This window comes from Cephus cinctus, unplaced genomic scaffold (assembly GCF_000341935.2).
Source record: "Cephus cinctus unplaced genomic scaffold, Ccin1 Ccin1_scaffold0805, whole genome shotgun sequence".
Lineage (NCBI taxonomy): Eukaryota > Metazoa > Arthropoda > Insecta > Hymenoptera > Cephidae > Cephus > Cephus cinctus.
In genome coordinates, this window is record NW_014333402.1 from 225,038 (window position 1) to 246,337 (window position 21,300).

At 39.3% G+C, this 21,300-nt stretch overlaps 2 protein-coding genes across 2 annotated transcripts in view; one reads left to right on the plus strand and one right to left on the minus strand.

Annotated features, from left to right (window-relative positions):
• LOC107270594 (cAMP-specific 3',5'-cyclic phosphodiesterase) overlaps positions 1 to 21,300 on the plus strand; it is a 222,580-nt gene that overhangs the window by 22,318 nt on the left and 178,962 nt on the right. The gene's annotated exons all lie outside the window — the stretch shown is intronic.
• LOC107270595 (WAS/WASL-interacting protein family member 3) lies at positions 13,387 to 14,694 on the minus strand. Its single transcript, XM_015745754.2, has 2 exons — positions 14,541 to 14,694; positions 13,387 to 14,384 (listed from the first exon to the last, which is right to left on the minus strand). Exons 1-2 carry the CDS (start codon positions 14,553 to 14,555, stop codon positions 13,509 to 13,511), a joined length of 891 nt encoding a protein of 296 aa, XP_015601240.1. The 5' UTR covers positions 14,556 to 14,694; the 3' UTR covers positions 13,387 to 13,508.

Here is a 21,300-nt window from a genome sequence, read left to right on the forward strand (position 1 = left end):
GTAGCCCCCATTCACCAAACAATTCCACGAGTTCCGGGCACAGTAGGGAAAATTAATATTTATCCCGCAGGATGGAGCGGCACTCTGGATTTTCTGGTAGACTAAGTATTTACATCCTGAACCGGGACTTGTTTTTCGGATCATCTCTTTGGGGTAGCTGCGGTCTCCAAATACGCGCGCTTACGTATACAAGGCTTAACGCTATCACGTTCATCGCACTTGATGTGTATTTCGAGAATCTACCAGTTTTAGTCCCGACTTAGTTTTAGACCTACTCTATCTTCCTCCTTTATATATTGTTCTCACGTACCTCGCTCTATTTTATCGTTACAATTAGGTATCCTCTGTAGGCGAGACCACGTGTCATTATGTACAGTAAGAGTCGTCATAACATTCGGGACAGTCATAGTTTGTTCTGTACACCCGCGGTTCATTCCAGCCCATTCTGATAAATCTTGTAACCCGAGAACGGAGGCTGAATGCTTCTTACACTTGAATCTTGAGCTTTACCATTTTTTCGTCTCTCGTCCCTCTTTGTTTGATTCTCCTCTATTTTCATTCTTTCTCTATTTGCTCCGGAGCGGGTTTACAATAACTTCGGGACCTCTTATTGGTCTCGGTAGACCACGCTTTAGAATATTGAATACGATTTCGTTTTACGAGCGTCGATACGAAGTGGGCGTCGGGACGTCGACGTCGTACGCCGACGGAATTGCCGTGCTCGTCGCATCGCATTCTAAAACTCCGGCTGTTTCTTAGTCTCTCGATAAAACCTGGTTTTATTGTCGTTTGCGCGGTTGCTCCTTTTTCTGTTACGTTGCGAATACCCCTTAAGGTATTCGGGTAAGTCGGGCTTTTTCCTATTGCCGATTACGGTAAGACGATGTCGCGCACGAGAGACTTCGAAACGCTCTGTGGAATTTTTGTGAGAGAATTTTTTTCAAATGAAAACAATCTTGTTACAAACCTCACGCCGGGACTGTGGGTGTTGTATTTCTGAAGTATTAAAATTTCACCAATGCTGGAACTAAAATCGTACCTGTGCTAGGCTGCTTATTGACAAGCCTTAAGCGAAATACACTATATCGACCCCTGGTGTATACATGTTAAACCTAAAATTTCAATTGGCGCTTATAACGAGACGTGGGTTACAAGTCTCGAAGGTGCTTTGGGAAGTGGGGAAAGACTGTGGAGGCTCGGGGAAAAAGAACGGAAGGGAAGGCACTTGTAGGAAGCACAGTCAGATTGGATTTTACTGAATAATATGAAATATTTATAGCGATGCTTTAAGGGTTGAGATTCGCTCGGAACCTTTCGAGATCTTTTGTCATTTAATGGCTGATAGACAATAGTTGACTCTATGTTTCAATGTTAACCTATCGTCAATGTATCTGCTTGTCGCAGGAGGACAGTGGTGGCTATTGGTACGGTTATCTATTTATTATAGATTAAGGTCGGGTTAGTAATTTTCCAAGTGATACAAGTACTCGCTATTTTATGCATTCAGTCGCAGTGTATCAAAATCAATAAAGCTCGCGAAGGAAGGCGTGGTATAGTACCCTGTGCTTTCAGCGCTGTAACTTATTTCATGGTTTGGTAGAGATTTTTTGTTTTTTTTTCTCTTTCAATCGAGTGAAAAGCACGTCCTGACACTTTTACGTATGTTGGTTTTTTGACGTTGCAAATAATAGGAACTCTGCTGAAGATCTCGTCGACGCTTTTATAATTAATTGCGACGCTGCCTGCTGCCGGTTGACCGGTGAATAAGGGTTCGTGTTTATGTTCATTGAATTACGTGTATATATCATATGGGAAAGTATTATGCGCGATCCTCGCAGCTCTTGCAAATAATATTTTCTCTTTTATGTAGCCATAATACCTGCAAATCGAGAATCCCAACCGTATGAAAAATTAACTCGCGAATTCTATGGCAATTCACGCAACATTTATATGCAAAGCAGTAGTCTAACGTGTGCGCGTTGGTTGGATTAGCATAGGTGTGTATACATATGTCATCTGATTGAAGGTAGCAATTAAAATTGCAATGCAAATAATTTTTAAGGCGCGAAGGTTGCAGAATTGCAATTATAGGTGAGATTGAAGATAGGGACAAATTTATCGAAGAAGTAACGCGAAGTCGACGAAAGTTCGCTGTCCAGACGCTTAAAAATCTGGACGATATCTGGAAAAATTGTATAAATTCGCACTTTTCGTTCAACCCCACTCGAGGATTGTCTATTTACGTATGACATCGCGATATGATACCGCGAAAAACGTGTTCGTTATTTCGCTATATAAGAATCTGCAAAATCTGGCTTTCTTGCAAATTTTACACCGTTTACATATTGGATACATGTGTTGCTTGTCGATGGTGCTGTCGTTTTCCACTTTTCTCGAAAATTTAACGATCGACGTAAAATTCACGTTTTAACATTTATTTCGTGCTAACCCCCTTAAGATATGTAGGTTAGCCGTGACGTCATGCCTCGCCTTGTGACGCGGGTCCCAGTGAAACATGCACCAGGCTCTCCCGACTGTCGGTCAAACTTTCGAGCTTTTCGCGGTCATTGACATTGCCATAATGGCCGAGCTTTTATACGCTTCTTAAGCATTGACAATAGCGGGCTTTCACCCTCCAATATCGTGTACTAGAGAATATTGTCCGGCAACCCCTATTGCGTGGGTGATGGTTCACATATTTTTTTTTGTCACCTTTAACTTTTACCATGCTCATCTCCCAAGGGTGTGGACCATCAATATGTCCATACACGTTGTCCTTTTACTGTCGGACTGTCTGAGCACTGACACGTGCAAATTTCTTTCGAGGACGACATTAAAGCTTTCCAAATGTTTTAGGGCAGTATTTTTTCTGAATTTTTCCAAAATTATAAATACCCTTGGACCATCCAGAATCTTGGCGAGGTACCAAAGCTGTGGAAGACACGCTACCCTCGTTTCTGGGTTTTGGCTTGACGCTGAGTTTATTGTTTTCACTTCCCCCTAAAAAGGTGCACAATCGAGTGTTTTTTGCGAATGTGCGACCATTTGATAAAGTTGTGGGAGTTTTGCAAGGAGGGACGATCTTTAAAAATTCACCCCTGGTCGCGAAGCAGACCTTTTCTTTTGATCCCTGAAAAAACTCGCTTCGCACTTGCTCAACGCTCGCCAGCAATAACAGCGGTGAATTAATTGATTTGTAGCTTTGTTCTCAGGTAACCAAGCTTTGCCTTTGAAGTTTGGACCAGGTAAACAAGTAAAGTTCGTTGACTTATTTCTTTGCTGATGAGCTTATCGGCTTAGCGACACGGAATTGTTATTGGTTTCGATGAAGTAGAGTGATCCTTGTGTAAGTAGAGGGATGATTTTCTGCTCCCTATGTAATATTGACGTAATTTAAATATTTAGACTGGACGCAGCACAGTACTTCCGGAAGAGTGGCGCACGGTACTCTAGGGTAAAATATTGCGTTAGCCGGTGACCTAATCTCACTCTGATCTCAGCTTGGCACAGCATCCGGTGTAACATCCGTAATTTTTGGGTAAAGCCAATTTTACGAAAATTTCGTACTATCGTTCCAACGTTAGTCCCATTGCGTTACGGATCTATTTGGACCTCTGGGAGGGAGTTTTGAGCTCAGGGAGTTTGAAAAAAACTTTAATCTCCATTTTTCAAGAAATCGTCGACGCTGGAACTGGTAAGCAGGTCGTAGTGCGTTATAAAGGGTAAAAAGCCAAAAGATGATTTTTAACTCGTTCCTGAATCAGGATGTTGATCTTGAACGTTTACCGGAAGATGTTCCTACGACGTCCCAGTTCTGTCGTAGCTACGTCACGGCTAATGTTTATCCCATGACGTCATTTACCTTCAACGAGAACTCGATGGTGAAGGGTCATAGCGGGTAAGGGCAGTGTGAAGAAGACGGTGAGGTGGAAGTTGGTTGCCATGGTAACTGAGGGTTTCGGAGTTTGGGGGATCGATGCGCAGGGGCGTATCAGCAGGTGGCGGCATCCAGGGGGTCGCGTCCAACAAGTGGGGCTCCAAGGGGTGTCTGCTGCGGCTGCAAGATTGTTGATACGAGAGGGTAGCTCTTCCCCTAACGTGTCGGCTTGGCTTTGAGATGTCAGTGGATGCCTTCTTGTTTTGTGAAAAATTTGATCGAAATTAATAATAAAATTTTGAGGTAGCGTAAAGTAAAATTTTTTTTTTAATTTCCTTCTCCGGTGAGAGATTGCCTCATAAGAAATTGAAATCTTTTCATTTTTAAGATAAAAACGTTGACCGAATTTCACGTTGCAAAAAAGTAAATTAATTTTATCGAATATCGTATACTTTCACGGTTTGGATGAAAATAATTAATTTTTAATAATTTCATTAACGTGGATTCGCATATTTTTCAGTTATCAGAAAATGACATCGTATCCATAAAACCGTGAAGGGGTAACGGACGTGTTCTTTTATTATTTATGAAATATATATACCACCCTTCCTCTTTGCTGGGTTTTAGTAGCTAATCCAGTGATAGATACAGTGATAAAATAAGGGCGAAGGCTGGAACAATTTTTAACATGCAATAACCATTTTTTCCATTGCGTAACGATCGAAGGGGTTGAAACGTCACTGGAGGGTACGAAGCGTTGTTCACGAAAAGTGTGAAACAAAATTTATACACGAAAATGAGGCTTCAGTTTCGGGCACTAAAATCCTAAAATCTAAACATTAAATCCCATAATTTTATCATAGTAATAATTCACAATAACAACGATTATAAATCATTATTCTTAATGCATAAATTAGTATATCTCTGGATCGTTCTAATAGACTATGGTATTCCGTGATATACGGCAAAACTCAATTTTCCCCAGTGTACACATAAATTCCCAGTGTAAATTTTAAGATCAAATTAAATTGCGCAAATCGTATTTTTGGAATTCTCAAAATTTTTTCTTTTTTTAATCACCAGGTCTTCGATGCTGGTTCGTTCAACCGCAAAGAAACTGTTTACGTGAATTCAAATAATCAGAGCCTGGTTATTTCGGGTGGTATGTAGCCTGGCTACTACTAGTAGCTACGTACCTACGTGGGCCCGACTGCGTTTTGCATGCACGAAGTAAACCGGAATGCACTCTCTAAATAATCGTACAGCACCAAGTGCCCGGGCTCGAAGCTTTAAAAGCTAGATAGAAAATAATAACAATCATAAAAGACTTACAGCTTTTGAGACCGATAGCTCAAGCATTATCATACGTACCCATTACTCTTAGCCCAGTATCCTGGCACTGTGAGCTCTGAAGTTAATTAGATAAAAGCTGCTAGAAAATCGAGTAAAAAGCTTCTGTCCGATCCTTGGCTCTTTGCGATTTACTTTTCTACGTCAGTTCCATTCGTTTCTGTTACTACCTTTTTTTATCATGCAGTTGCTTCGCGTAACCGGCACTGAAGTTAAATGAAAACCAGCAATTCTGCAATCAGCAGCCCACAGATTAGGTATACCTATATTCATTCCCTTGCAATTTTTTTTGCGCTCTAATTTTTTCAATGCAATTTTCAACTTGCAATCTCGCAACTGTACGCTTTGAATCTGGCTCGAGTTGCAATTTTGTCTGGATTATTTAGCATGGATATCGGACACGGTCAGAACATTAACTGGGCTGGACAATAGATATTCGGTTGCGTGTAGAGCTCGTGACCTTGAACTCTTAACCCGCATTCTATTAGGCCGGATCGTTACACGATTACCAGTGCCATCCCATACGGAAATATCTTCCACGGAAGAAGGCGAAGTAAAGAGAATTATGTCGTGCCGTTCATAATTTCGTAAAAATAATTATATTGTCATCTTATGCTAGTTAACCCTGTATGATTTAATTTTTTTTTTCCCACCACCCCTCCGATGGGCTAAATTTTATGAGATTCTTTTTTGCAAGCTTATTCAACCTCGATCAATGTCTTAACCTGCTACACTACCTATAGCGGTAACTAGTGACAGTTATCCGTGTACAGGTTTCTCAGGCGCTTCTTCCTAGAACGTAAGTACTCGCTTTATCGATCCAACATGATTCTTCGTCGCTTCGGGAAGATAAAGAGGAAAAAAGGAAACGTATTGTGGAGTTCTCTCGGGACGAAATTCATGAGCGGAAATTTTTAATAGTCCGCTACGTACTTTTCCTCGGTCTTTGTATTTATTCGTAATATATAAGATATACCGAATTTATATGATAAAATACAATGATCGCATATAAATTCTGTTAGACAGGTAAAATCTTATGTAGGATCGTAGGAATTATGAAGAAATTGCATCAACCTTGTGGTAAAATTCTCCCGTAATCCCACTTTAAGTGTCTTAGTAATAATGCCTATATGCATCCAATGAAACGACGGATAATAAATGTCAGACGTACGTTAAAAGCGACACGCATCGTCGAATTTCACTCAGCGACGAACGTTTTATGCGTCTGACGTCTATCGTAACGTAACTACTAGCAGCCTCGAGTAGTGAATATACATATAATCCCGATGCCTCAGACGTTGGTTGGATAGAAATGGCGTCATTCTTAAAAAAATATACATCTCGCTGAGAAATTCCCTAGGGATAGGAGACACGTGGAGGAAAAGATCTAGCCGCCCGTTATTCTCTCGCGCGTTACACTTCGCCGAGTTTCGTATACAATAACTACGCGCGAGAAATCTCATAAAGCGTGAATTTACATCCGTGACGTGTAGAAATTTCCGCAAGTTCTTTCAGCGAGTTCTCTTTGAACTCGGGTGCATATGCATCGTGTACGAGGCTCAGAAGAAACCTGGCGCACGTAGCCAGGGGTTTGAAGAGCGGGAAGAAAGCGTAAATTCAAAATAGGATTTTTTTTCGGATTCTTATATTCTCGCGAATAAAAGGGAAAAATTTTTTTTTTTTTTTTATAAATCATAAAATCATAATGCTCGTTATTTTTGTGCGAACGGCGCTTGCTGCTTGGAATTTATTGAAACGTCAAGTCACTTTCCGATAACGAATGTTCCACATAATTAAAATAGTTTCAATGCGCTACAGTCGGTGTAAACGGGCGGCGAGCTTTGTGAATGATCGGCAGACATGTTTAATGCTGGGAAAACACAGGAAAGCTATTGTATCGCGTGGTGTATTGTGTGCTAAAAGAGTCGTTGCTGTGTATGCAAACTATAGCTATATACAGAAAGCTATAGCGATGCATAGCAGCGAAGATTAGAACAGGCCGCGTAGGCTGTGTCAATAGTAAAGTTCAGTTTACGGACGAGGGTAGATTAGCTTGAAGGGATGATAATGGAGGAATAAATAGATTTTCCGGCCGATGATTCACGGTGCGGTACCATGGGTAAGTCTGGATGGAAATTTAAAAAAAAAACTTATTTTTTTTTTTTAATTTATATACATGAAATATGCGCGGTGCGTAGGATTTTTAGGGATGTGCGAATCCCCAAGAGGGGCTTTGCCGGCAGACTGGGGATGTATGACAGTAACGTATCGCTGTCCATTTTCATAAAACAGACGTACGAAGATACTTAAATATGTAAAAATTTCATTTTTTTTTTTAGTACAGTTGTGCAACATTGTATCAGGATTATAACGCGACACTCTGGTAAATGGTGGAAGACCACGCGTGTTGAGTCACCGTGTATCGTACGTTAGCATTAGACACGCCGTCAGAACTTACCTAAAATGGATGTTGTGTTCTGTTAGCACAGCCACGAGGTTCAACGTGGGAGCCATAACACGTGGAAACTTACATTCCCGATAAAGCTGAACATAAGTGGCGTCATACCGTAAGACCGAAGTTGCGAGTCTAGTATAACCATGATAAGTATTCACGCTGAGTACAGTACAGAGGCCTTAGGATCTAGGGACATTTTGTTGGGATGAACGGGGTAACACGTTCGATATTGAACCTTTGGATGATTATCAGGTGGGAAGATTGAGGATTACAAGTATCGAGGGTTGCGAATGAAATGAGGCGAGAAAAGGGGTTGTTGAGGGAAACGTATAAAGAGAGGTAAGAAGAACGAAAAATATTCCTATGGAATCTCGTTACCTGTTCGATATCGAAAATACTATATATAGGGTGTTAAAATATGAAATTCGTCGACCTGTTCAGGTTGGAAAATTGGCGCGCCTGGAAGGTGGAATACGTGCAATTCACTGTGAGGGTCGGTCGAACCCCTGACCCGAGCGTGTATATCGGGCGATAGGGGTGGACGTTCTCTTCTCACTTTTGGGGGTAAAGTCAACAATATTGATGGACATTTACTCGAGCGCGCCGAACGCGTCACGTCGAGACCCTTCGCAACCTCAAAATAAATTCCCTTACCATTCGCGATACGTGTGGCCAATGGGATTTCGTATTTTCCCAAGCGTCTGAGGTTCCTTTCGCGTCTGCGGCTGTGAAGCCATACGAAAGCGGTGCCAACTAATAAGAGAAGTTATAATTGAACGGACAAACCTGCTCGTGTCGTCTCCTCGTTAATATTCGTTCCTTGATCCAGCTTAAAGCTCTGACTACTTAAATAAATGTATATACATGTATATACTATTGGTACTGCTACTTAGATCAAACTTAATGCTTCTGTTTTCTCAGTCCCGAATAACGTACCGAGAGCAGGCACCTTGCCTACTATGGTATGTATCTGGTTCATCGGGTACCCAGACTAAGTAGGATCAAGTCCAGGAAGAAATCCTGTCAAGGATCTTGTCGACACAAAACAGTTTTCCAAAGATTAATTTCGCCATACTCAGTATGGGTCCCTTTTACTTGTCGGCTAAGAGCCAATCGATGCGGCCCAAGAAGTTACCAGCCGGAGAAGGGAGAGATCGAAGTGTCGGTGGGCCGGAAGTTTCAAGGGACCAGGAAGTTCGGTCGTTTCTCACGATGAAATTCGTCGAATGTTCAGTAAGGGGCTTTCTCGGCTTTTCGTTTCGAGGTAAATTTGAGAAATTTTTTTTGGTCACTCTATATAACCTGATATATATATATATATATATATATATATATATATATATATACATTTGTGAATTGGGAAAGTGGAGGGGGGGTTTACCTAAACCTTCCCGAAAACCTTGTTATCGGTCATTTTAGATCGACGTTTTTTTTTTCTTTCCTGTTATGACATTTGAAATTGCAATTTTTGACGGGAAAATTTAATTTTGAACTTTCAAGTAATTACAGGGTCTTCCCCTTTCAACGAGAGTAATCCGTATTTGCATCAAAAGACTTTTCATCGTTCTGCATATGTTGGGCATGTTAAGAGTCTTCCTTGAGAGACTTCGGAATATTCATTTAAACAGCAAGCTTTGTTCTTTCATCCCGATAATTAACATACAGACGAGCGTTCCACTTTCGTTCTATTAATATAAGAGAAAATTTATCGGTCCGGGCGCGGCCCTTACGAGATAAAGTCCATGGAAGCACGTGAGCATTAATTAATTAAGTTATATTGCGCGCTTAACCGATAGGAACCACAAATCTTGTTAATACCTACATTCTCCAGATTTTGGTTTGTTAATCGACCGGTTAACAATGCGGACGAACCATATGGATAAATTTACCGTACGAAATACGAAACACGGAACACACTAGGGGTATGACAATGGACCTTGTGAACGTCAGTATGAAATTACAATTTTTCATTGTCCTTTATCGCAATGGTACTTCAACGTTTAAATGTAACTTATATACCTGAATTTTGAAATCACGTTATTTTTATCTGCGGATGATAATTTTCATTTTACTCGATTTAATTTTTTTTTATACTAATATCAATCTGGACTGTCCCTCAATATTGAATTTTCCCGTGTCCACCTGTAATCTTGAACTTGTATACGAGCTATTAAACTTTCATGTACTTGGACGATAAGTTCACTTGGGTTTAGTAGTTGCGCAACTACCTGGACAAACTTTGTTACTGTACGGAAGTTGTATAAGACCTGACATTGGTAAAAATTTACGTACCATATTGTACGTTATGGTTGTTACCGTTGTAGCTGAGGTCTATAAATGGAACGTAGCGGGGGACGGTCTTCCTATGGGTGCCGTTTTGGATCCCCGTGAGTATATGGACAAGGTATATGTGGTGTAGCAGGTATTACTGTGCTGGAGAATCAGTATAGGAGCAATGCATGGTCCCGATTTTGGGTTAAAATTCTGTTAGATCAGTGAAAAGACCTTCCCTAGTACGGAGATTTCCCCGTTACATTTATGGGCCTTGGTCGTAGCTGTCTGGACTGTTTGTGTACAGTTCATTTTTCAAATACTGATACTTTTAATTTAAAGCCGGCTGGACTTCGTTGTTGTGACTACGTTTCATGTAGATGAACCGAGTTCCATGGTGTGGGATACATCGAAGTTTCTATTGTACAGGGTTACGGTACCATGTGCTGGTGGACGATTACTTCCCGATGCAGACAATAGGCCCTTTGTAGGAATTGTTTAAAAGAGATACTTTTGTTTGAATTGCTGAGAAACGGGAATTATATTTAATAGAATAAGTTTTACTATAATGTGACTCCAGCTGGCACACAGGTGCAATATGAAATAACCTGAGGCTCTGAACCGAACTGTTTGTTATAATTAAATTTTACCATTCTATGGATTCTAGAAATTGTTTTAGGTTGGTGTTCGGTTTTGTTTTTTGAAAATGATATTATCAGTTATATGAAGTTTGACTGTACTATATTCATATTCTTTATCAATGTGCCTCTAACAAAACTATTTCTTTTTTTCTAGGTAAGTCCATGTCTTATGCTGAGTATCGACAACGCGTAAGTTATATATATTTTTTATTTGATATTATCTGTACGCTATTAGATATTCGACTCTGTAGCAGTAAAATAGTTCACCTTAAACGAAGTCACCTAATACGAGTGTATCTGTGTACGATATTCATCATACTTGCACTGGATAACACGCGGTTATCATCCGCGATGGTTTACTACCTTACCGACAGCAGGCAAGGCTGTTACCGGGAAAAACTCTTATCAATGTATCTACAAAAATGTGTATTATCGACGGAGGGAAAGCTCTCACTCGAGGAAATTGATACCGTTCTCCGATAGTCTTGACCTGATACAGAAGCTAAAGATACTGTAGATTTTTGTAACAGAACAGACGAAAGTTCCCTCTGTGAATTAAATTTGAAGCTATGCTTATCTGTCGTATGAAAATATCATTTCCTACTATACCGACAATCTCGAATTCACAGAATGCTTCATTCCTATCGTCGAAATATTTCACAACATACCTTTCGTAGATCGTTACTAAAATCTGAAGATTCATGCAAACCGATTTAACAGTCGGTACATGTGAACGAGTTTCAATAATTACAGTTTCATGCCTGTCCAAGCTAAATCAAGAGACCCGGTCGAGATTTCGCAACAAGTACAGGCAACCAGGCGATTTCATAGCGCACGGAACAGTTTGCTCGTAAATCTTCCAAAAAATCCATAATATTTGATCAGGTATCCGCGAACCAGTGAACGAAGCTTAAACGCAAAGCCGTGACCTGATTTGTACGAAGCACGGGTACCGTATGACGCGAAGGGAGCTTTGCTGACGTAATCCCAGTCCCACTCAAACTCAGCATCAGCCAATCGAATCGAAGGTGCACCATTGTGTGTGCCGTTTTAGTATCGATGCACCAGTTTCAATTGTATATTCCCTAATACTATGCAATTTCATCTAAAGATGATCCAGAGTATTCCTTCCACGAATCGTCAACGTCATACGACTTCACGAAAACTTTAATTCCACCCTATATACACGGCTTCTCCTGAATTTAAAGGAAATCCTTAGTCTACGCGCTCCTATTCACCGCAGGATATCCCGAAGGATCTGATACCCTGTTGAATTCATATACCCAGTTCTAGGCATATTCCTACGTACTCTTGCACACTTCAAACTCGACAAGAGTTCACGTATTACATTCAGCAGAAGTACATAGAAAGATTCTCCGCTGTTCAGCATCCATAGTCTTCAGTTATAAAACTTCATACGCTACTGAAATCTCATAGAGAATACTTCGCGTACATTTGAATTGTACCGGTTGCAAAAATGAAATATAAAATTCGCGCACCGAGTGCAGATACCGACGAGATCATAGATATCCAAACTGCTTCTCCCTGTTTCGATGGTAATCAATGTGACGTCACTTTTTGTAAGGATACCGGATATAAACATTTAGATAATAGTGAATATCTCAAAATTAGTATCAAATTAATTTCGGCAAAATCACGTGTCTCTCAAATTTATAATACTATTTATTAGCATACTAAAGTCAGTCGTGATACCTAATTAAGTTTTTGGAATAAAAAACCAACTATTTCATCACGTAACACTCCCATTAGTCGCATAAGACGGTCGAGGTATATTGATATTCCTAAAAAACTTTCCAAACCATAATTCTAGATGTCTTAATGACTCGCTATGTGGTATACACATGAGCACGCGTCGTTTCCGAATCCGAATGATCACGAGCGTCGTTCACGAGACGCTAGGGGACCTACTTTGAGATTCGCCGTGGATGTGAATTTTTTTTTCGTGACTCCTTTCGCTGTTACGTTCAATATTATTTCTACGCGTGTCTTTGATCAGTATCACGAGCGTCGCACTGAGAATGAGATTCAGAGTATATGATAATTTGGCTCGTAAACTTTCTTACGTAATTTCCATTATGCTTTTGCTATCGTACGTAATGCCCGGTAAATTTAGCTTATTTTCAAAATTCATTTACAATATACGATTTCTCGCACTAGACTGTATGTAACGAGACTACACTTACTATAGAATACTGGTACTACCTATAGTAAAGCCTTGGCCCAGTGTCCAGAGTATCCTAACCCGTAACGTGACGTAGTTTTGCGTGCAGCTTATACTTACCCTTGCCAACATATCTGATCTAATTGTGAGCTCGCCCTTACGATGGATGACACAATTGTTCCTTCAATAAATTCTGACGACGTTTTACGAAACTTGTTCGATCGTCCGAAGACATTGTTACTCAGATTAGTAGTTAAAAATGTTATTAAAAGATTTCTTTAGGAGGATCGACAGTGAAATTAATAATAGGTAATAAATGGGGATTGTAAAATTGTCGCTCGCATTAAAATTAGATCTTAATGTACCTGGTGGTTATTTTAATTAAAATTATCGATATCGCTTTCTGCAGTGGCAATGTTGCTGCATGTTTCGAACCATGTCGAGAATGGCCGTGCAGAGTATTAGTTGAAGTAGGATCGTTTGCCTTGAGGTTACACGCGCAATCTTATTGACTTATCAAAGGTATTGATTATAGGCAATGGGAGTGTCGACAGTCTGTAGACATTGCGGTAGAGTAGGGAGTTCAATGGGTGCAGTTCGTATATGGATATTTGATAAAAAAATACAAATTTATTTATGAATATTCAAGATTCCTGTCATTTCGTTAAAAAATAATTCCATGCTGTCCTCATGGGGCTTATCAGGTACTGCTGCACACGTTCAATTAGTAGTTCACCAATTTTTAACGTAGCCGGCACTGTAGGGAATTCCGGATCCATAGGATGTTCCAATATCGACACCGTGGCCTGATCCAAGGACGACGCCCTGCCCGGATCCAACGCCCAAGGCTAGGCCAGACTGTCCCAGAGATCCTGAGAGGCCACTGGAGTAGGCTCCGGCGGATGCGAGGGAAGCATCGCCAAATCCAACTCCAGAACTTACAGGGATCCCGACTTGTTGGGGAACGGAAACTGAAACTGGCACCGAGTGGACAACTGGAACTGGCACAGGCTGGGCAACTGGGACTGGCACTGGTTGAGGTACGCGAACTTCGACAGGTTGAGGAACTGGGACTGGGTAGGGTCTATCGACCTTGACGGGCACGTGCCGGACGACTGGTACTGCTACCGGCTGAGGCACTGGCACTGGGTAAGGACGGTCGACCTTAACAGGCACAGGGTGAGGTACGGGCACAGTGCGAGTGACCTCCACCGGAACTGGATGAGGGACTGGAACCGGAACTTGGATTTCACGGTGTACAGTGATTCCGGTAATGCGTTCGGAACGAGCATTTGCGACGGCAGACGCTCCGGCAGATGAGAGAGCGGAAACTGATCCAAGTCCTAGTCCTGCTCCACCGAGTCCTCCATTAACACCGGAAGAGTAGCCATAGTTTCCACCGTAAGAAGATCCCAGAGTATATGCTAGAGGAACGCCGGAGCTGACTGCTGAACCCACACCTAGTCCACTGGAGTATCCCAAAGAGTTGGAAACGACTCCACCGACTCCACCGAACCCACCGATACCGTGGTACACCCCACGTTTTTCCTGCTTCTTCACCGATTTTTTGTCACCGGCCAAAACGCTGGTAGCCAGCAGGCAGCAGATCTACAAAGATTCGTAATTACTTTAATGTCTCACGTAACTATAATACTAACGTGTAAAACATTTTTCCTTTATAGTTAACTTCTGGCAAACTTTCCAACAGCTAAGCAAACGATTGATCATTCGCTCAGTTGAAATTACAGTCAATGAGATACTTACTAGGAAGGTCCTCATGGTTCACTTGTGAGTCTTGACTTGAGAGTGCCATCCTTTGCCTAGCTCGCCGTTTTTATATCAAATCCCAATGCCTCGTCTGCCATTACTTTCACTGCAAGGCAGGTACACGCCCTGCTAAATCTCGTTGGTGGTTCCGTAGCTGGTCCATCCGATTTTTATATGACGTAATGTCGAAGTCGCCACGCGAAAGGTGACCGGATCCCAACCGTATTATCGAGGGACGGACTCAGCGAATCCAAGCGAAGCTGCCACCAACTTCTTACCGGTTATGACAATCGGATCGTCGGATTTTGCTCGAAAATCTTGCTGTTATATTGCAAATCTATGGGTTTTATGAAGGCCGTTATTCCCGATTCTTTCTACGGTCACTTCTTAAATACTTGAAAATGTTTTCTTTTTACGTTTGAATACGTGGAAATCACAAGACACTTGCTGACGATGAAAAAGTGATTACCATAGAAATTATAGAGAGTAACGCATTTCATTAGGCACTTAGATTTGCATTGTAATTGATCGATACTATGGTTACGATGTATTATGGATGCTGTTGGCTGATTCAACTTCGCTCCGTTATTACGATTGTCCTTTCTCAGTTTCGAAACGCTTATTTTTTTTATTGCAACTATAATTTACCCGCTAAGATTTTCTTGAATTTTTTTGCCTAAATTTTTTTTAATACAATTTTCGGAATTTTTTGAGAATTATTTAGTGACGATTAATAATTTTTTTTTTTTTTTTTCCTAAAATCGACATTAGGATTGTGTGAAGGTGTGTCAAGATCACATCGACGTGCGAAGATACCTACGCGCTTTTTCGGTCGATCGAAATGCCTTTTATCTTAATCCAATACAATTTCGCGAAACTGACTTTAGCATTACTTTCGAATGAGATAAGTATACACATCAATAAGCATAGGACGAAATTACAAGCATAATTTAAAAAGTGCCAAAGCTGCTCTTTGCGTATGATTAAAATCTTTTTTAATGCTCTCAGAGGGAACATTAGCGTTCGATATAGTTAACCCATAATGGCGCTTCTCCATAGAATTTGCTCACGTAACTCTCATCTGATACTGTTAATACGTATACCAACCTTCACTTTTGCAACAAATGTCATTTTCGATGCAATTCGCCATAAAGCCCGAAACGCTCGCGCAATAATCTTCTATGCTAATGGGATGAACGATATTTCATTGTGCCAAATAATTTTTCAAGGATTTTTGCTATTTATAATAATTTTATAAGTAAACTATTAAGAACCGCAAATTTACCTAAAAAGCTGTTCCACACTTTGCATATTTATATTTGCCATTCGATATACTTGAAAATTGATGATCCGTCGCTTCGTTGATATCATTCAATAGGATTACCTAAGATCTAGAATTATCCAAATCGATCTTTCATTCATTCTGCAAATGATTAATCGTACAATAGACTTGATCGTTAATTCGATATCGGTATGGACCAATACGTAATAGCGTAAAGACGTACAATGCTGTTACTCAATACAGCGACTATCACTTCTGTATCATATGGTACAATGAACTATAGTCAGAGTTTCATATATAGAAAATATATTTATATATTATACAATATAATAAAATATAGATATTCCTATTACACGAGGACCATGAATATTCTATTGCTAATATACCTCGACTGTTCGATATATTAAGCATACGTTATTTAACTTTCAATCGCTGAGCCTAATTTTTTGATTCCTCTTGGCATTTCGCATAGGCATTACGATAGACGAAGCCAATGAACTTTATGTACAACTGGATGATATTTATACGGCTGAGAAAAAAAAAACGGGAAACAACTCATACATATGTTTCATCGCTATTGGAATTTTAGTAAAAACTTGTTTGACATTTGCGTCCTTGATTTGTTAATAAAATAAATTTATGTTGCTCGATGGAAGCGTTAGACATTTTTTTCATTTTTCTTAATATATTAGAGAAATTTAAATCGTTCTTCTCTACACGTGTAATTCTTGACTTCCGTGTCGAAAGTAAAATTCCACGACAATTAACATTGCTCTGCGATTGCTCTGTGTCCAAAGATAACCAGCGTGCATTGCAAGTATTTTTTACGAAAAAAAAAAGTGTGGCGGCAGAATTAAAGGGGAATGGACTTATATGGGCATTCATGGGACGACGGGTGTTTCTTGAAAGTAACAATTTTTTTTTCATGTTTCGCACAGACAAATGTCAAGAATAAAATAAAAACAGTAGCCATATAATTAAATGGGTATTTTAATCACAATTTAGGTTTGGTACTTAAGTCTACCTCGTGTCGGCGACAGATTAGGACACGACAAAGAAATTTTTGCGAATCTGATGAAAGTTTAGAAAAATACGAATTAACAAGGTAGAATTTCCACGTGGGGGATAATAAAATTTAATTGATCGAAGAACACGCGGAAACATCGGGTATCAAACTGACGTCACAGACACGTGACGTTATCAGATCTGTATGCTAAGCATATGGACGGTTCAATTAAGAGTATAAGGGATATCCTCGGGGAGCTCAAGTGATCATCCAAGCTTGTCCTTACTACTGACGGGACACTTGTTATCAGTGGGAATTCGTCAGCGCCAAGTTTGATGGTTATCCATTTCACGAAGTTCGCAGGTCGTCCAAGGTGCTCATTAGGGGACAAGTTGGGGATGATTTATCTCATGGTGAAAAACGAAAGTCACTCATCGCTTTCAGTATTCATGAAAATAATTATCAGGACTCGTAACTTATTATAAACGGATCAATAAAAACTGTATTAAATTAGTATCTTAATATTGCCTAGCTTTCACTGAATGACCAGCGCGTAAGGTATAAGATATTAGGTAGTCGAATATATTTTACGGTAAGCAGGAAGTCGATTATACAATGTCAAGTGATATATTCCAATATAAGCGCACGTGAAATTTCAGTAATGTGGCAATCCTTTAATTTTTAATAAAAACATTTTTTAATTAACCGAATCGTCGAAATATCGAATTTTTTCGCGGAAATCGCTTTTTTTCCTACAACGAGTTCGCGTCTTGATTTATTCCTGTCTTGGGTACCTGCTGATTTTCCTTTTCCCCAAAAAAAACATCCAAAAGTTTTTATCGTATCTTTCGCTTGCAATAACGACTCGCAGCAATTTTCAATGAGAAACTTTAGGACGACAAGGTGTCCAAGCACTTAGTCTGATGAAAAATTCCACAATCTTTTTATCTGCCTAGTCGGTACTTAAGACAATTTTACCTTGTACGATTTCTTATCGTACAGAATAAAATTGTTAAAAAATATATCTTCCCGAAACGTCCTGCCATAATTATTACGGAATTTGACGTTAATTTCATGCAGACGACGTTCTGTCACGCGAACGAATACATAGATGATTTTTAGATATGTTCCAAGAACCGTGTTTTACTATGTGTAATATAGATATATGTGTGTACGCTAGTTACTAGATTTTCATTTCCAGTCGGTAAGATAGATATCCTCTCAGAAAGATATTTATGTCCTTTTAGTCATCACGCGATATTACATCGTGACAAATGTTTTATTCGATTAAGGCGCAGCTTCGCCTGTAATACCATCTCCTTAGAATTTTCCGTTCATAATACAATAACCCCCTCGCGTCCCCCCACGTCCCTTGAATCCTGAAGAAATTCGTTATGGAACGTACTTAATCATCTAAGACCTTCTCGCTTGTTCGCCGAATCCACAAGGGCGTCCCATTACAGTGAAGAGAATTATTCAACCACTTACGAATTTCATAATTGTTTTTTTCAAACTTACCCACTTCACAAAATAAGAGAAATATAATCGTTTGACAATTTCACGTCTTAAATCTAATTTCAGGTACTTTTGATTAATTTGCAATTACAAAAATTCTCCCATGACTCTTTACTGTATGTATTATACGATACGGTAATATTGGCGGGAATATTCAAACGCGCATGTTGAGCCTACATAACATTGCCATACAGCGGTTTGCTTACGTTATCGTGTGTAAGCTAATGGAAGATTGAATAAAATGATCAGGAGTTATCAAGCGGGTTTCTGTGTTCTCGTAGTAGGTACGGCCCTGAACGAGTCAGTCAGGAAGTTGGAGCACTGTTTCTCTCGCGAAATATTAACTGCTCTCTTGACTGACATTTTGGTGCGTGCGATCTCTTCCCTGGAAGGACTCCCTACCAGTTAGTGAACTACATTCCGAGTTAAAAGTAAGAGGCATGGAGGAAGCCGTTACCTAACAGGGTTAAACGGCCGGGCGCAGCTTCTGACATCGGTATACATATTCCATTGTTTTATTTTATTTTTTTTTTTTTCACGCAATAAGAGATCGGCTGACTGGTTGACGTTAAGAATACCTAATAAGAGCGGTAGTACAATAAAAAAATATTATGCTGTGATACAATAGCACATCTATGTTACTGGAATTTTTTTGGAAAACGAATTTTTTACAGTTATGCTAATTCATGCTATTTTTTTTATCGCGAATAAGTCGTGCTTCGACTTAGTGCTCGATATTTCATAAAAGTTATATCTACATGGAGCAAAGTTTTTTTCGCGATGGACGTGTAAACAATGTCATTTTCAAAAATAGTAACAAATATTTTCTGATAACTTTTCGCACTCGAGGAAATAAGTTTATGGCGAACTGATAATATTATTGGATATAGAGTAGTGTCTTGGAAATTTTTCAAAATATATTTTTGTATATCTACATTTTTTTGAGTTTGATTTTTTTTTGGAGGGAACTTTTTAATGTCTCGTTTTATTGTAACGACAGTTCGAAACACGCGTCGCTGTGTATGGAATCGATAATGACATTTGTTGTACGTTTTTATTATAATGTGCGCGTGTAGACAAATTTAGTACAGGTAATTCGTGTAAATGATAACTAAATTAATTTGATTGGGTTTTAATTACCCAAATGATTCTGTTGTATTCCTGACTATGAAAACAATAATGTTTAGTGAAAGTCCGGAATACTTTAGATTTACCGACATTACTTCACAATGCATATTCAGTATTTATATTATCGTTAAAGAAAATCGCATTTGTTTTATTTATAAATATTACATATCAATTTTCATAGTACCGATCTCAATAATTAAGGTACTTGAACTACAAAAATGACGTCACTGTACCGTTACTCATGTATTCAAAGAAATATATATATCGTTCTGACACGTGGATGGTAAGCTCGTTACAATTTCAAGGTCGAAACAGAAAAAATCGAAAGCAAAAAAAAGATCTCCTACGGAAAGAGATTTTTCAAGCCACGTATTTCAGGTCCTCAGGGATGAAAAATTCAACGTGCAAAATAACCTGGGGAAATCATCAATTTTAATGTCTTGCCTGACAGGTAGATTGTACGACTGGAAGCAGCTATGGTAAATTATACCATAACACGTTATACGTATAATTTTCCATTTTAATACGATAAATACGGTACGATACGATAATAAATACAAAATAAAACGATCAATTTCAAATTTAATCCTTATAATTGTCCTGAAGCACTCCTTACATAAATTCCTTAAAAATTAAATATTGTACTTGAAAGTCTATGATATTATTTCAAATAAAATTTCCCTTGTCAAAGTTTGCAATAAAAAATCTTATCCTTCAGATACATTTACAGTCAACAAGATGACATTAGTTATCAATGACATGGTTAAGTGTCATTCTAAACAGGGAAACATATCCTAATGCTGATTCTAGAGGATTTTGCAAAAAATCATGTACTTATATACATTAAATTCAAATTCGCATATTGACTCGCGATTCTTATCTCAATAAAAACCGGCATTTTATTTCAACTAATTTGACTAAAGATTACCAGCCGGAGTCATTCGATCTCCGTCACGACGTCGTTTCCTTAGCAACCACAAGAAATACAAGTCTGACAGAATTTTTGTGGGCTATTTACAAGCAGCTGAGAGGATATTGACATAAGTACGGTATACAAAGTAGATAATCCAAAGACCAATATACAATCCTGCCTTCCCACTAACGAATGCGAGACTTTTGAGTGAGGTAACCATAAACTTTTAACGTCGTCCATAAATTCGTCAATTTTCCCAAGAGCTTCGCAAATCGCAAGAAGAATCGAGACTGACATTTTTTATTGACTTTATTCCTTTTTTGTTCTCAGCAGCCAATCATTGGTCCCTGTGAATTTTAAATATTCTAAGAGAGCAAATCAAAGTTTCATAGGTAGTAATAGACGTGCAATAAAGTTTGAGTGGTCTGGCTGGAGAGGGCTAGAGGGAGGAGGGATACCCACATATTTGAATAATTCCTGGTGTCAATCGTCATTGACATAAATAATGAAAAGCGAGAATCTTGTGTGCTTTTTTTAATCAACAAAGTAAATTTTGATTTCAATCCGTATTCTCAGAATCGATAACCAATTTTCCATGGGTGTTTGATTAACCTTTCGATTAATCCGAACTTATTAGAATTTACTAGATCTCTCGTTTTTGTCGTCCGCTTAATTCCGCGTCCCTCATCAACCCTGATCTACGGGGCCGTCCTTGTTCGAGACATCCGAAAAGCGAGTGCTTATCCCGGTGATGAATTACTTTTCGGCTGCTGGCGACTCCGTGATGGATCACTTCTCCTACTTCTGATTCCGTTCCCCCTCCTGGGCTCAAGATTTTTCTAATGTAACGTGTATTGGAATATGTTGGCATAGGTGGGCTCCTGGGCGCGTCATTTTTTTTTTTTTTTTTTTT